This window comes from Filicampus tigris, chromosome 17 (assembly GCF_054856515.1).
Source record: "Filicampus tigris isolate MCC_2025a chromosome 17, RoL_Ftig_1.0, whole genome shotgun sequence".
Taxonomy (NCBI): Eukaryota; Metazoa; Chordata; class Actinopteri; order Syngnathiformes; family Syngnathidae; genus Filicampus; species Filicampus tigris.
In genome coordinates this window covers 7138901-7156166 of record NC_141233.1, presented here as the reverse complement: position 1 = coordinate 7156166, position 17266 = coordinate 7138901, and the positions used below count along the sequence as shown (strand labels likewise).

At 41.6% G+C, this 17266-nt stretch overlaps 1 protein-coding gene across 3 annotated transcripts in view; it reads left to right on the top strand.

The window, feature by feature from the left end:
• The window catches only part of nlgn2b (neuroligin 2b), a 109813-nt gene extending 96034 nt beyond the window's left edge, over nucleotides 1-13779 (top strand). For all 3 annotated transcript variants that reach the window (XM_086013500.1, XM_086013498.1, XM_086013499.1), the window contains 4 exons: nucleotides 3815-4080; nucleotides 4344-4497; nucleotides 5488-5854; nucleotides 7753-13779. In XM_086013500.1, coding sequence (XP_085869626.1) covers nucleotides 3815-4080; nucleotides 4344-4497; nucleotides 5488-5854; nucleotides 7753-8677 — 1712 coding nt within the window. In that variant the 3' untranslated portion in view covers nucleotides 8678-13779. The remainder of the gene's footprint in view (nucleotides 1-3814; nucleotides 4081-4343; nucleotides 4498-5487; nucleotides 5855-7752) is intronic.
• Nucleotides 13780-17266: the final 3487 nt, after the last annotated feature.

The window sequence follows — 17266 nt, the reverse complement described above, 5'->3', positions numbered from 1 at the left end:
GTAAAAGACTTTCAGAGAGGTGTAGTGGAACAGCTGGTCTTGCCAGAGACAATACACAAATCGGTAAAGACAGCCCTCCATGATGACTCAGGACACTTGGGGTTCGAGAGAACCTTGCAGATGATAATGGAAAGGTTCTACTGGCCGAGAATGTTCCAAGACATTAAAGCATGGTGTGAACAGTGTGAAAGATGCTGCCTCAGGAAGACACCCACTGCTGGCACTAGGGCTCCTCTGATTAGTTTTCACAGCAATGCACCAATGGAGCTGGTTTGTGTGGACTTTTTGACACTGGAAAGGTCGCGAGGAGGCATTGAAAATGTCCTGATTGTCACTGATCATTTTTCTCGTTATGCCCAAGCCTACCCCACCAGAGACCATAAAGTCAACACAATTGCAACTTTTTCTGTCGGTTTGGTTTTCCTGCAAAATTGCACACAGACCAAGGAAGCAATTTCGAAAGTGCTGTGGTGAGGGAGCTTTGCAAGTGTACTGGCATCACAAAGACCCACACTACTCCTTACCACCCCCAGGGTAATGGGACCACTGAAAGGTTCAATCGGACACTCATAAACATGCTAGGTACCCTTGATCCTCATTTGAAACCACGCTGGCGTGAATACCTGGATTCCATTGTACACAACATTCTACTGGTTATACCCCATATTACCTGATGTTTGGCAGGCATCCCAGGCTCCCTGTTGACCTCGTTTTTGGGCTTAATTCCTCCAGAGAGTCCCGCGGGTACAGTGATTATGTCCAAAGTCTTGCACGACTGTTTATCCCGGGCTTATGCTCAGGCCAATCAGACCTCTCACTGTGCTAAAGGGCAACAGAAGAAGTATAATGACAGAAGAGCAAGAAGCCAAGCATGCAGCCATGAGGACAGAGTGCTAGTCAGGGTATGCCATGTTGAGGAAAAGCAGAAACTAGGAGACGGATGGGAATCACATCCATACCTTGTGGTAAAAAAACAACCAAACATATCTGTGTACATCATGCGGTCTGAGAATGGTGGAACTGAAAGAGTGGTACACCGCAACCTCTTCATTCAGTGCATATTCCTCCCTGTGCAGCAGGATTGGGAAGCAGCAAATAAGAACGTCGGGCCGAATCCGAATGCAAGAGATTCCGAGAATGAGTCAGACATAGAAGATGGCAGGATGATGGAGGAGACTGCGGGTTGGGAGGAGAGTGTTTTTCCCGAAACAGTGGACAAACAGGATGGAGTCTCAAGCACGGCGGAGGTTTGCATGGAAACAGGTCAACATTAAGAGGAGGCAGGTGATATTGTCAACGAGGACGATTCTGCAGTGGTTCTCAGTGCTAGTTGGAGAAATCCAGTGTGAAACCGACATCCCCCAAATAGATTGTCTTATGAGCACAAATAGTGGAACTGGAGAATAATCAGATGAAGCTGGAGAGAGGACGGCAGCTGTGGCAGAGGGTCAGAACAAAAAGAGCAGCAGGCCTTGCCTAATGTGACGCACACTAAAGTGTACGTTTTTTCCTGTTGGTTCATTGCAGCATCTTTGGTGGTACTGTATAGGACAAATTGAATGTGACTTTTACAGAGCACTGTTTTTCATTTTCTTTGGGTTGCTTGGTAGGGACGCCATCAGTTAAAGAGGGGGTAGATGTAAGGTAGTGATTAGTAGCTGCCACAAGGTGTCGCCCTTTGACCATTTGTTGTTCTAGTAGCTATGTATATGTCCCTGTTGGGACCCAGTAGTATTGCCTGTATCTGCGTGCAGCGTCCATCTTGTGGCAGTATGTCTTTGATTTTGAAAAGGTGAGCGTCGTTGCTATCGTCATACCATTCATTATCATTAGCTTAAAATGCTAGTTTATGTTCAGTTAATTAATATTGTGTTTAATGTGTGTTGACATGTCTATTTAGTTTGTGTGAATGAGAAATATTGGTTCTGAAATTTGCTGTGTTTTGTGTTTTTGAGAAATCAAGTGTTTTATGTTGTATTTTGTATTTTTATATTTCACTGCACAATTGTGATGGCAGTCTGTCTTTGATTTTGAAAAGGGAATTAAAGCGCGATCGTCTCAGCCACAATCTGAATCCCATGCTGTTTTCTCTCCGCATCACCACGCGCCCACAACAACACAACGCAGAGCTCAACAGTGCGCATGGGCCTGTCGCAGCACGTATGGGTTACAATTACAATAGATAGAGTATATTTCGGAGCTCATTATACTTGGCATTGGAAAAGGGCCACATTTTCATTTTTTGCAAACTGCAGTGGCATATTTTCACTGACAGAATCTGAATAATTGACTGTACAGTTTATTCCTTCAATATTTGTTTCCGAATGGCAGAAATCGAAATCACACACCAGATGTTTGAGCCCTAAATCCACTGATGATGGTGGTGATGATTAATCTGAGAATGGAAAGAGCACCCTTTACTTAATATACCCAGAAATCAGATTACGTTAATAACAAACTGTTACCCTTTGCAGTGGCAAGGTGACCTTGAAGATTTTTTTTCTGTCTGTATGAATGGGTGAACACATCACAGATAATCCTGACTCGGAAAACAGAGGCAGATGGCTGTAATGTTGTTTGGTGTTGAATTTAAAACAATTTACATGTGCAGCAAAACCATTTCTCATATGCGGAATGGAATCAATATGCACACGCATCCCAGCTACATTATTAGATTACAGTTACACAATCTAATGAGATCCTAAAATTGTTGCCTTGACAAAGGTATTGAAATTCAGCTTGTTTGACACTGTCACCGAATTTAAACAATATGTTTAGAATTGAAATGATGTAAAACTGCACTGCATCACACTGAATTGTATTCATAATATTTTAGTTACCTAATTTTGTTCCAGAGAAGGGCACGCATTCATGCTCACAACTTTCATTGCATGTACAGGAGAAGGTCCGCTACTGTCAATCAGAAGCACCTGTCCAGCACTAGGGAGCAATTATAGTTGAGTAGATTTCCTTCGTGTATGCTCAACCTGGTCTGGAGGCTCAAACCTGGGGCCGCATTCTTAATCTCGCTCCGTCGGTGCATTATTATTGTGGTTGTTACAATTCTTTTGTATTGGATCTCATTAAAGTGTGCAAGTGTACCTAATGCAAGTGTAAATGTAAAACTGGTAAATGTATATCACGGTTATGCTTCGAGCTAAAGCCTCTTTCCCACACTTTGAAACTGGGCTATAATTCTGAGTGAAAGCAGACAAAGTTGGAGCATTTTTTTTAAAGGCACTGTGTGTGCAGAAGAGAGATGAACCGAGCTGAGAGGCTGCTTAATTGATTTCACAGGGAAAGGAGCGGGGGTGGGGCACATGCAGAATTTGCTGTGTGTATGTGTGCGGGGTTAATTATTAATGACAGAATCTGCAGATTAAAAAAAAGAGGGACAGCAAGCCACTTTACATAACTGCAGCAGTGCGAGAGCACAAGTATTTTTCTTTCTCTTCGTCATCTCTTCTGCAGCCTTAAATCTGCCTGTATGCAACTCTGTGCAGGCTGCTCGCCATTTACTTTGCTGCTGTCTCTTCTTGTATATCACACAAGTGCTTTGTTTTCCAAACCTAATGTGCATAAGGGTTCGTTGTTCGTTGTAATGGAAGTAGTAGAGTTGCGTCTTCATCTTGCTTCCAATACAGTGCTCTATAAATGCTCTTCCTCCAAACTGTAAATTATTTAGGCTCACTGTAAGGCAGTGAATGCATTTTTCGCTGCTAGCAAAAGCGTGTCACTGTTTAAAAAAGAGAGAGAGAGAGAGAGAGAGAAAATATGTCCCTAATTATGTTTCTGTTAAACGTTCAACATGTAGGTTTATTTCAGAGGGCCATTGCTCAGAGCGGCTCCGCCATTTCCAGCTGGTCAGTCAACTACCGACCGGTCATGTACACCAAGATTCTCGCTAAGAAGGTTGGTTGCACTCTGGGGGATATGGCGGAGTTGGTGAACTGCCTGAGGAGGAAGAGTTTCCGCGAGCTGGTGGACCAAGACATACAGCCTGCACGCTACCACATTGCCTTCGGACCTGTTGTCGATGGAGACGTGGTGCCTGATGACCCCGAGATTCTAATGCAGCAGGTCAGTGTGATACTAATCGAGATAGTATGCTTCCAACGTTGTGGGAACAGTTTGGCGAAGAGCCTTTTCTGCTGCAGCATGACTGTGTCGAAGAACGCAACGCAAAGTCCATAAATTCATGCTTGAATGAATTTGTTGCAAAATGACTTTAACAGAACCATGACATTGAACAACTTTTTGTCGGTGCAGTGAACACGTGGCCAAATGTTGTTCTTTTGATAGTATTCAGTGTGCGAATTGTGCGCTGTGAATTTTCACACCAGGGTGAGTTCCTGAACTACGACATCTTGCTGGGTGTGAATCAAGGAGAAGGCCTGAAGTTTGTGGATGACAGCGAAGGAGAAGATGGCATATCTGCACCCTCGTTTGACTACACCATCTCCAACTTTGTCGACAATCTTTATGGATACCCTGATGGTTAGCTGCCCTACTTCACTGTATAACAAGTCATAGCGTCATTTGCATTTACAGTTTTAGGGACACACCAAAAATGAAAGAAAAAGGTACAAAATTATATTATTTGCAGTTTTTTTTAAATACACATAAAGTAATTTTAACAAGTAAATGTCACAATTCCCGCACTATCCTAAACATAACAGTCTGACACTTGCAGCCACTGTCTCGCTCGAGACCTGGCATTTATAAAAATGTTAAATATTTGATCTGCTGAGCTGTTCGAACAAACCCAACAAAAGAGGTGGTTTCAGTTTGTGTAAATCTTATAGACATAAATGTTTGCACACATTGAATTTCATTGTTTGTGAACTTTACTTCACTCACTGATGGTGTGTTATCACCTGACTTTATTCAGTTCCCTCTCTGAGTGGGAATTTTTGTCTGTATTCACGTGTGACCGATGGTTGACTGGTGACTAGGCTCCAGCTCTCGCGACCCCGAACAGGTTAAGCGGTGTCGAAAATGGCCGTATGGATGGATGGATGGATGGATGTCGTTCCCTTCTGCTTCTACTTGCATGCCAATTAATATTCCTTCCTTTACAAATATTCCAAATATAATTTAACTCAATGGCCAAATTAAAGTTAGTCAAGCGTCACAGAACAGATTGTGGCTAAACTTCGATGTACCACTGCGTTAGTTTCATAACTGGGTTTTTTTCCAGCAACATGGGCGTCAATGCGCATTGATGCACACACTAACTGAACAAGCCATATAGATATCTCACACTGTGCTACAAATGCAATATTTCTGCCGTAATTATATCCAAGGTGGTAAGGTAATTAGATCATATTGTCATAAAATGGACTGATGGAAAAACATCACGGTTTCTACTAGTAGTGTACAGTGCATCAGGTTTCTTTTCAAATGTTATTTGTTATTATATCACCCACCTTTATTCATTATCCTCCAGATTGTCCATATTAACTCATATTGTTTTGTTTCCTCCAGGTAAAGATATCCTGAGGGAAACCATCAAGTTCATGTATACAGACTGGGCTGACCGGGACAACAGTGACATGCGAAGGAAGACCCTCTTGGCTCTCTTCACAGACCACCAGTGGGTAGCTCCAGCTGTGGCCACTGCCAAATTGCACGCCGAGTTCCAGTCTCCCGTCTTCTTCTACACTTTCCATCACCACTGTCAGACAGAGGCGAGGCCTGACTGGGCTGACGCAGCCCACGGAGATGAGATCCCATATGTGTTTGGCATTCCCATGGTTGGAGCCACTGATTTATTCCCGTGCAACTTCTCAAAGAATGATGTGATGCTCAGTGCTGTGGTCATGACGTACTGGACCAACTTTGCCAAGACCGGGTAAGTGTAGTGCAAAATTTAGAAGACGCCTCAAAACTCAAATGCATGCATCTTCTATGAAGCAATGTATGATGTAACCATGTCCAATATGGTGGACCTCGAATTGATGTGAATTAAAGAATCCTCTTGCATAATCACAACGCCCTAACTCTGCATCTGGCCGCCAACTTAATGAAAGCCCATTGGCCTGTGGAATTACATCATTATGTTTTAAAGGGGAAGTCAACCCAAACATATTTTTTCAAGAATATCTTCTATGCAGGCCCACTAGTTGAAACAAGGCAATATGATTAATATGAAACTAGGAGTTAAACAACAAAATCCACCCGTTTTTAGCAATCTCATCGTGCGGCCATTTTGTCACTTCTGTCGACTGAAAATGAAATCGCAGTTGCTCAGGGCTCAGATAACGACCAATCATAGCTCAGCTTCAGAAAAGAGGTCAGCCCTGATTGGTCGTTTTCTGAGCCCTGAGCCACTGCGATGTCATTTTCAGTCGACAGAAGTGACAAAATGGCCACCCCCAGAGATGACTAAAAACGGGTGGATTTTGTTGCTTTACTCATATTCCACAAACACAATATTAATCAGAATCATGTGTCTCAATTAGTGGGCCTGCATAAAACATATCCTTAAAAAATGTATGTTTGGGTTGACATCCGCTTTAAATGTTTTAAATTGTTAAAAAATAAAAAGTAAGTCTCATTTAAGTTAATTTTTTCTTAGCTGTTAATGTTAACTACAGTTAATAGACATAAAGACAATAACATTTTAATTGTGAAAGATAATGATCCATGAGGAGGGCATTTTAAAAGTCACACTGCAGATTTGTCAGCCTGTGTGATGTTCAATTTTTGCGGTACCTCTGTACAGTGTATTCTAAATAGTATAAACACACAATGGGTGTTTGAGGGACATACAGTATTTCTATTCAGAGCTCTAGAATGAACGTTTTCATTCGAAAGAAATATTCATTTTCATCTTTCTTTATCCTTGTTCAACATAACGCACAGTCCTGATGACTCATCCGCAGCGGTAAAACCTGATGACAATTATCCTTGCAACATTTTCAACAGTACACTGGACACAGAGCAAGTTAATGATTTGTATGATTTTATTTAGGCTTTAGTTCACACTTGACATGATAGACTAAACTATAACTATAATATGCACCTATGCATCTATCTAGGTCAAACATTAGGGGCCTATCTTATGCTATTCCACACAAGAGCTGAATTTAAAGTCTGCCTGTGGATACTAAGAGAACAAAAATTCACTTTTACAGTGAATGTATTTTTAGTTTGTTGCAGTGGTTGTTAGATTAGAAACTCATTTGAGTAGATCAAGTGCAGTTTCACAGCTGGCATACTACAACCACAATAATGCAGTGCGATAAATCATTTTGTCGGTGTATCTCATTATATAGCGTGTGCGAGTGTGGTGGCAATGCCATTAGATCACTATCTATGTGTATATTTACTACGGCTGCCAGTGAGAAAGGCCGTTTGCAGCAATACACTCACTAAATCTAACACACATCTTATTATGTTACTTATCCGTCTTACATTACCGAGTGGCTACCATGGAAATGATTATTAAAATAGTTGGATGATACGCTGGAGGCAAATTAAATAATTAAAAAAAATAGCTAAGCAAATTGAGCCACTGAGGCATCTCGCATGTTCGTATCTGAATAAAACTCCGCCTAAAATGGAGTTTCTAACGGTGACTAAGACATGCTTGTTGAGACTTGTCACTAAATAGATTGGCTGGACTTAATGTGATTAGTGTTACATCTCTGCAGAGTGTTTTTTTTTTTTTTTTTTTTTCTTGTAAGTGGCGCCTGTGAATACCGCAGTTACAAAGACACTATCAATCTCCTTAATTCTGTTTTCCAGTGATCCTAACCTACCAGTTCCTCAGGACACCACCTTCATCCACACCAAGCCGAACCGTTTTGAGGAAGTCATCTGGACCAAGTTCAGCTCCAAAGACAAGCAGTACTTGCATATCGGCCTGAAGCCGCGCGTCAGAGACAACTACCGGGCCAACAAGGTAGCCTTCTGGCTGGAGTTGGTACCGCACCTCCACAGCCTCCACAAGCAAATAATCAGCTCCATCACGACCCGACTGCCGCCCGGAGGGAACCGCGGTAAGGTCAACCACAACACTGGCACCCGCTCCACAAGGCACCCTGTAATCTCCACCTATCCACCCGAGCCGGACGGCTCCGAGAGACCCCGCAACACTCCCTTCCCTCCTGAGAAGAGGGACTATTCCACGGAGCTAAGTGTGACGGTGGCTGTGGGCGCTTCTCTCCTTTTCCTCAACGTGTTGGCCTTTGCCGCGCTTTACTACAAACGAGACAACCGCCATGAACTCATGCAGAGGCGCCACCGCCGCCTGTCCCCGCAGCGCGGCGCAACCATGGGCATGGGCGTCGGCCTGGGAGTAGTCGGGGCCCCGCCGCACAACGACCTGGCCCTGAGCCAGGAAGAGGAGCTGATGTCACTGCAGATGAAGCAGCAAAGAGTGGAGCTGGAGCACGGCACACCCCTCCCTTCCCGTGGCATCCATGGTGACCTGGAACCTTTGCGGCCCCCGGTGTGCCCACCTGACTACACGCTGGCGCTGCGGCGGGCGCCGGAGGATGTGCCGCTCATGACGGCCAACACCATCACCATGATCCCCAGCACCATCAGCAGTATGCAGCCCCTCCACCCTTTCAACACGTACCCTCCCGTCCCGGCCCCCTCCACTACACCCGTCCCCAGCCACAGCAACAATGCCTTGCCGCACCAACACTCCACAACTCGCGTATAGGACCCGGCACAACCTCTGCAGGCCCGTTGTGGGCGCGCACCGTACATCGTCACCCTCATCACCTTCTACTCTTATAGGTATTTTTCATGAAGCCCTTAAATAAAGCTGCAGTTTGTAAGATTTTAAGCAGTGACAAATACCTCTATAATCGTAATCACTGGTCAAAGTTGGGTTAACTGTGATTTCTTAGAGACAAGCAATCACAAATAACATTGTGCATCCAAATCGTATTCTTCCGCTTGCTTTACTCACTCGTAATAACCCCAGCAAGGACTCAAGCTTCACCAAAATACAAAGTGTTGGGCTGATTATTTTCTTAAACTAAATTTGGTCACAAATATTACAAGTCCTCTCTTTTGTTCGAATCTAAGGTGAACCAAGGACACGAAAAGTCACGATGTGGCCATGATGCCGTGGCATCGCATTTAAGCACTTAGCAGGAATCTAATCAGTTTGCTCTGATGTCAACCCTGCGCCGCTCACAGCCTACTGGGGACATATTTTCATGAGGATCATTAGTATGTGCGGTGATATATCAACTGGAGTTACAGGCCTCGATTCACTTCTTTCATTGGCGTGTCAGCTCAGCATTTACGTGGAAATTATGGGGGCATCACAGTTTGTATTCTGTCAAACGTTGCTAAGAGCATAGCCATTTGCCATCACATTCTAATTGAATCAAAGAACACAATCGAAGGTTAGCTTTGCTTTCCTTCAGCTGAAAAACTAAAGATGCAGAAAGGTGAGATGGATGGAATTGCTACAAGGTTAAAGCACTTACTAAACACCTCATCAGATTACTCTGATGTCACCCCTACACCGCTCACAGTGCCGCCACATAGGGGGCGTATCGAACGGTATTTGCCGACCGCTATGATTTGGAACGACGTATTTTACCAGCATTATAGTCCTCCTCAACTATTATTACATTCTTTGTGAATTCAGCTCAGTATTTACATTGTACATTGTAGCTTTTGGTTTTTGGTTCTGCTATGCTTAAAAATCATAGTAATAGCATAGCTCAAGGCTCAAATCAACCAAAAACACGTCATTTTTCCTCAGTATCTTGTTTTTTTTCTGCAATATGTTCAAATATGAGACTCTGGACAAGAAAAGTACTGATGTGACAAAGTTGTCATGGTATTACTGTGAGATCATAGCACTTAGCGAACATCCAGTCAGATTCCTCTGAGATCTTGGTCTACCCCACTGAGCTCCTACAAATATCCCCATTTTTTATGGAATGTGGGGCTTATAATCTTATATGAAGGCTTGGGTTAACCACTAGTCCTTAAAAGATGTCCTTCTTTGGCTGGGTGACTGCAATGGCATGCGATTTCTGTGTTTTAAAGCTAGTTACGAGAATCATCCTCAAACTTATGACGGTTTCTCAGAGAAGCACTGAGCTAAATATAATCAGTGGCACCTTGTGCTTAATGTTTGGTTGCTTCACACAAGTCTTCATGGGTTTATGAATGGTCAAAAGAATTCCTTCATTTATGAAGTATAAACACATTAGGATTGCCGAAGACAATATATGGCCAAACACTCTGTCTGTCACGAGCCAGTGGTTCCTTGAAATTTACAAATTGCAGCTTTAAGGCCCAATCTGGAAATGGGACTCGGCCATGTGTGTTAAACAAGACGCTCCAACAGCTGGTACTGTGCTCTGTGTTTTAGTGTGAAATCTTTGACAGGTCTGAGACAAGAACCATTTTTTTTTTCAAATGCATTGGGTTTAAAATTAAATGTTCTGTTTTGGGCCCTGTCTACACGGAGCCAGGGTTTTTGAAAACGCCGGCTATAAGCCTGCGGTTAGCCCTATCATCCACACGTCCCCGGAGTTTTTTCAGTGAAAACGCAAAAAATCGGCCGCAGTGGAGATTTGCGGATATCTCCGAATCGCGTTTTGCTGTGGACGGTTACACCCGGAGATTTATGTCGTCACTGTGCGACAACAATGCTTTGACGTCATTGCGCGACTTGTGATTTCATGCGAGTCAACATGCATCCTCGCGGCGCTGTGTTGGTCATAGCCATTCTCAATGCGCTTTTTGCTTACTTATTTGTCCGCAACCAACCGCTGCTTCTCGTTGAAAGGCTTAAAAGCAATTCTGACCTCTTGTCGGTTCTCCCGAACGTGTTTGGCGCCGTGTTTTTGAAGTGACGTCAAAGGACGGAAGTTCCTTCTGAATGGACAGTATTTGGCTAACTACTGCCACCCAGAGGCTTGGCATGCGTTTGAAAACGCACTTCCGCGGTTTCGTGTGGATGCATTTTTTTCATGTGTATTCCAACGCAGGCGGGCGGGTGTGGGGGCAACTACGGTTGTTAAAAAACACCGGCTGCGTGTAGATAAGGCCTCTGTCATTGGGACATTTCCAGATTGGGGCTTCAACTTTTTGGTCGGACAGGAAGTAAGCAAATCATATTCGGTCTGTGGGCTACAACCTGGAATTCAGGCTGCCCATTATACTCATTGCATCTCATGCACAGTGGCTCTGCTCATGTCCTTTTGTTTATTTGTTTCTCTCTAATTATGTGTGTCTCTACACCCCCCCCCCCCCCCGCACACACCTCCAACCCTTTTCACTCTTTCCATTTCTTTGCTGCCTCATCGCATCTGCCCCCTCTTTCATTTCATTAAACCATTAGCATAATGGCTCTTTCCTCCCATTAAGACTCGTTTTCCCTTTTGGAGTCTTTTATACAAAACCCCAAATGTAAATGATGTATTATTAATAAATTGTAAGGATATGAACGGGGGGAAAAGATATTCTGATATCTCATTTTTACCAGCATTCTTGGTGCCAAGTACTGTGATAAAGTTCCTCTCTTGCTGGCATCCAGTGGACTGCCTGGAGAGACCCACACTGACTGTATCTTAACTGAAGGAATTACCATCATAAAAGTGCCAACATTTTCATTTTTGTTTTTGACAAACACACACACACACACAAACAACTTTTCCACTGTGGCCGGTCTCTTCTTTTAGAGTTCAATATATCCTAATTTAAGAGAAGAACATGGAGTTTTCTTAACCTACATTGCATGATGCTGTTTCTCCTTAAGAGTGTGGACAGAACCATTTTCATTTTTTTATGAGTTTGGCTACATGACTTCAGAGATTTTTTGTTTTTTTTAAGTAATTTCTTATTTCAAAATCAGCTGCACTTTGTGGTACTTCTACAAATATTAAAGTATTAAGATGAATATTGTGTAAAACTATAACAGAGAGTTAATATTTCTTCTTTATTCTTTTTTTTTTTTTTTCAAATCCTAACACAGAGGCTGTGCCCCATGGCCACAAAGACTGATCCCTCGAGTCTTTTTTTTATTTTGCTCTTTCTCTTATCCTTTGCCAATAATGGTGATGTTTGCACAGTGGCCGTCTCTGAATGATATGTGAAGAAAAAGAAAACACTTTATGTTACAGGAAGTAAAAAAGAAACTTGACATGGCTGTAGTCTACATTAGGTTTGTGTATGTGACCAACATTAGCCACATGCTTTGCGTGTTTGAAGACTGCCTAACACCTATTTTCCCACCTCTTTAGTTGCTTTCCTCAACCAAGCGGGAGAACGAGATCTATTTATGATGGTGAGAACCTTGCAGAGTGCATTTCACATCACTTGCACAACAGAATATGGACATTTCTGCAGAAAACCCAGCGACATTGAGACTGGACTGAATAGTGATTCAGTGATGTGATGTTGAATTAGCTTGTCACTCAATGCACAGAGGGTGCATTTTTAAAAACCTGATTTGAAAAAAAAAAAAACAACTTTAACGTTAGGCATTACTCATCGTACAAAATCACGGGGAGTGGGATTCTCTCACTGTAAATGTTCTGCATCCTGTGTGCTGAGGATAACAACACACGGAAGCCCAGGACTGCCATTCCTTACAGGACTTACAGGAGAGGACCAAAAAAAAAAAAAAAAAAGATACAAAAACCAACACACGGACAAAACTGTACATTTTTTTAAATGTAAGAGGACAAACTGGGATTTGTAAATATTATTTGTCGTTTGGTTTTGATTGACTGGCCGAACTTTCTGTTTGTGACAACAGGTGCAAAGTTTAGATGATTTACTTGATTTTAGCTCTTGTGTATGTTTAATTTGTATTTTCTTCTAGAGCTCCTGAGCAAATTCCCAAAGGTTACGGGCACACGAGTAGCCTACCTAAAAAAGAAAAATTAAAAGATAAAAAAGTTCAGGTAAGCATATTATAGGAGCTCAGGTAAGCTTTCGTATTGTGCTAATAAAACTGCATATGACGGTCCAAGGAATTACATAGAATTATCCCATCAGTTGTGAAGGCAGCTTTTGAATAAAATGTCTTTTCATTGGTTGTAAAGCCAAAGAACAGATGCAGCGAACAGATGAAGGAAATGAGTCTGAAAAAAAGAGATAAGGCAGATATTTGAAATGTGCTCCAAACAAACCATAGAATATTACCTGTGATGCTGTCGGGTTTAATTGTTAATGTCTCACATTGTCTTGAATTGTCATTCGATATAACCTGTCGTTGGGAGGTTGTAAAATCTTTTATGCCCTCTTGGTTGTGTTTCAGGATCTTTTCATGGTGATTGGTTTGCTTATCTTTTGCAATTTTGTCTGCACAATGTTTAGAGGTTGGCTCAAAAGATGATCATAAGTTTGTCAGGAGTTTGTGTTGGCCGCTCTTCTAAAATGGCAAAAGGGAGGTATGTAAACGGTCTGGAAAAGCCAACGGAAAATGGAAGCACACTCACCAAGTTTACATGTTTACACTAAACAGTTTTTATGTTGGCATTGGGTAATGAGAAGGGGTGGGAAAGCATTGAACATATGGCAGTTTATCCTTAGTAGCCTACGACATTTGTTGCTAGACTGGTTAAAAAAAAAAAAAAAATAGAAGGCTTGCACCTGTTTGTCTCCTTCATTTAGTCTGATTCAGTAACATGCTTGAAGCTCCAGATACTGTGAGAGAGCATCATGACCACACAGGGGTTGAAATAATTAAAGTTAATATTTCTATTTCAAATAGAGGCTATTACACACTGTATGTTGTGTATCTGAACTGGAAAACATTAAAAACAAACATTGTTAAACAAATTTTGCCATCATCCTTTTTGTTACATTGTATAAAATTAGATAACTATGTTTACAGATCTGTTGGACGGGAATGGTATATTTGTGAAACACACTTTGTTTGAGTACTGTATGAATTGACCAAAATTATGGTCAGATCCCAAAGAACATATCTCCTTTTAGTGCTCTGCTAAGCACATTTGGACTTTGTCTCTGTTTTTTTTTTTTCCTGAATTTGAAATAATTTAAGTTTGAAAGAACCATCATGAAATATTGCTGCAATATTCCCCACAGGGTAGAATGACTCCTAATTTATGGATGATGTACACTGCATTCATTTCCTTTGTCTAAACTGCAGCACATTCATCATAAATAGATTATATTGTTCAGATGACTGATGCAGACTTTATTGGCATCATTTTTCTCTTGTGCTGAACCCAATTACTTCTGAAGATGATAATGGTTTCCCTGTAAGCAACGCTCCGGAACTACTGCTCGTTCATCACTAGATGGCAATGTACACCTATTATTCAAGGTTACGGTATTTTGCTCCACTACAACCAACTTTTTAATTCCGCAAGAAACCAATAAATACGGGAAATTGTATTGCAATTTGAAGTGTTTTCAAGCAAAGTAGCATAAATATACAAGACGGTTGTTTTAAATATATCATTGATTCATTCTATTGTATTCTCTCGACAAATTCTAAGTAAAAAATAAAGATGACAAAACTATAATAGATTAAATGTTCATAATAGAAAATAAATAGATTTTAAATAAGGGTTAGGTGTGGCAGCATGAATCAGTGTTTTGCAAATCTGTCTGCAGTTGGTTTGAGTTTTGACCTTCCTCTGTGTGGAGTATGCATGTTGCGTTTTTGTTATGGGTGGAAGGTACTCTGTCTTCCCACATTACAAAAACATGTACAGGTTCATTGAAAGTAAAGGCAAGGCAGCTTCATGCATCCAGCGCATTTCATACACAAGGTACTTCACCACGTTTGCTTTGGTAACAAGTCTTAGGTTATGACCAAAAGAACAAGAGTCGAAATGAGTTCCTCCTCAGGCTGTCCTTACAGGGTAGAGCCTCTATTCCTCCCCATTGAAAGAAGCATCGCGCATATGTATTTCCACCTGAATACTTCTCTGGTGAGCTGTTCAGGAGAACCCAGGACAGACTGGAGAGATGTTGTTGGTCCAAAGAAACATGCTGTTGTGAGAACAATACTATGAGGAATTAAAACATCAATTAAGTTTTAAACGTACCTCATGTAAAAGTATTCATATGATACTGTATGTGGAGGTGACTCAGTTCCGTACCATATTTCAGATTCTGTTGGATTTCAGCATTCCATTTGACTGTAATGTGATGTACAAATAATTCACCAATACCACAGCACGAGTTCTGCACTCTCCAAAAGGCATGTGCAAAATAACACATGCTCAAAATGCTAGCAGCTGAAAAATGTCTGTTCAGATAACTGCATCACTGGGTTTGCCTGCATTAATTCTGATTGCCGTAACTCCAGATTAGATTCGGCAAGGCGGTTGATGGTTGGATGAATAACAATGCTCAGTCACTCTAAATGATTTATTAAGGCAGTGAAGGATTGTTGCTCCCACTCATCTGACCAACAGTTTCCATTGGCATGCAGGCTGGAGGAGAGGGCAGCAAAGGACAGCTACTACAGCACATTTGATTTCTATTACCGGTGCAATACATTTTGGATTTAATCCACAGCATGTCTAATCATATTAAGGACATTTTGAAAGGGCATGTGCTTCCATACATCCATTTTCTTCACCTTATCTAGGGGTTGGATTGTGGTTAGTTAAGTGATTACAATGCTGTCCTCACACAAAAAATTACTGCAACAGCAGCAACAATATATATATATATATATTATATATATATATATATATATATATATATATATATATATATATATATATATATATATATATATTTTTTTTTTTTTTTTTTTTCCTGGCCTTCTTTTTTTGTGCTCCACTATAACACAGCTTCATTTTCGCCCAAAAGTTTGGAACTTTGTTTTGCTGCCCTCTTCCTGAATCAAGCTTGCACATGCTCAGAAAGAAGATGGAAACCTCAACTCCATGAAAAGTGAGGTGGGGGCAGTTGAAACGATCAATATGTGTTTTTAAGTGCATAAATTAAGACTAGAACATTTTAATTGCTTTAAATCAAAGAACGCTTATTAATCAGTTTTTAGGAGACAATAATGGGCCCCTGTAAATCTTTGAGCCGCATGCAGGTAATTGGCCTGTGAATGCCTAATAGTGAGTCCAGCCCTGGGTTAGAAGACTATAACCACTATTACGCCACGCTGCCTCTGGACATAATAAAAGAAACTCCTTAAAAAGTTTTAAATACAAATCAAAATTGAGATTAGGCTACTACTGAGCACTGGTTCCAAATTATGTCACATAACACATTTACACTAAACCATCCATCTATTATGCTTTAGAATGTCTGATGGGTTTGGGGAATTTTAAAATGATGTTTTTAACAGCGCTTCATAACCGTATGAAGTATCTGCTTTTACACAACAAACTAGCACAAATGTGGAATTAATAAAACAAATATTATAAATCATCCTGCAGTAGTTTATATTTCCCACTTGGTGGCAATGCAGGTTCATTTGTTGAGGGTTCCTGAAGCTTGTTTGCTGTGGTAAATCGCTGTACAGTTCAAGTAGTTCCCTATAATTTATGTAATACTATGGATGAACTGTGACTGGAGGCATACATTAACAATTCAGTTGCAGTGGCATTTTGCTGAAAATGTGTTCCAACTATTAAATCTGGATTATTGGGTGACGAATGAATGAATGTTTGACTCCTTTGCTGGCCTGGTGATCACGTCTTTTTTTCGGCAGGTAATTCCAAAAGCTGCGTCGAGGCGCAGATAACCCAGCAGGGGGCCACATAACACATATTTTGGCCTGAGAAGCAGTCCGCGTTAGTGCTGCACCAAAGATTGCTGATTGGTCCGAATAATCACATGACATCTAGTAATACCCAATAGGGATTGAGCGGGTCCAGGCTGTTGCTATGGCATTTCAGAGACAGCTGCTAGCAGTTAGCTTCCCTCTGCATTTAATCCGTTTTCCCCCTCTCTCTCACTGAGCACTTTCGACCGTCGCCCTTACAATTTTACGACTCAAGGTGGGTGAGATGAGAGTGGGGCGACGGGTGGTCGGTCCCTTTACACATAATGCATGGGCTAAGTACCACCCCCTGTCCCCCTCCCCTTGGTTCTTCTGTCGTATGGGCTCAGGAAGCACTCGCAGCCCTTCCCATCTGTTGAGACAGTTCGAAGAAAATGGCCGAAACTACGAATACTACATCACCAACACACGAGAGAGAAACTATTCATGAATTAATATTACATGTCGGACTCCCTCCACTTATAGTAGGCTATGTGGTGCGTGCCCATCTGACTCGGTTTAGAATAACATGGGGATTAATTCTGATTTCATTTGTGTTCA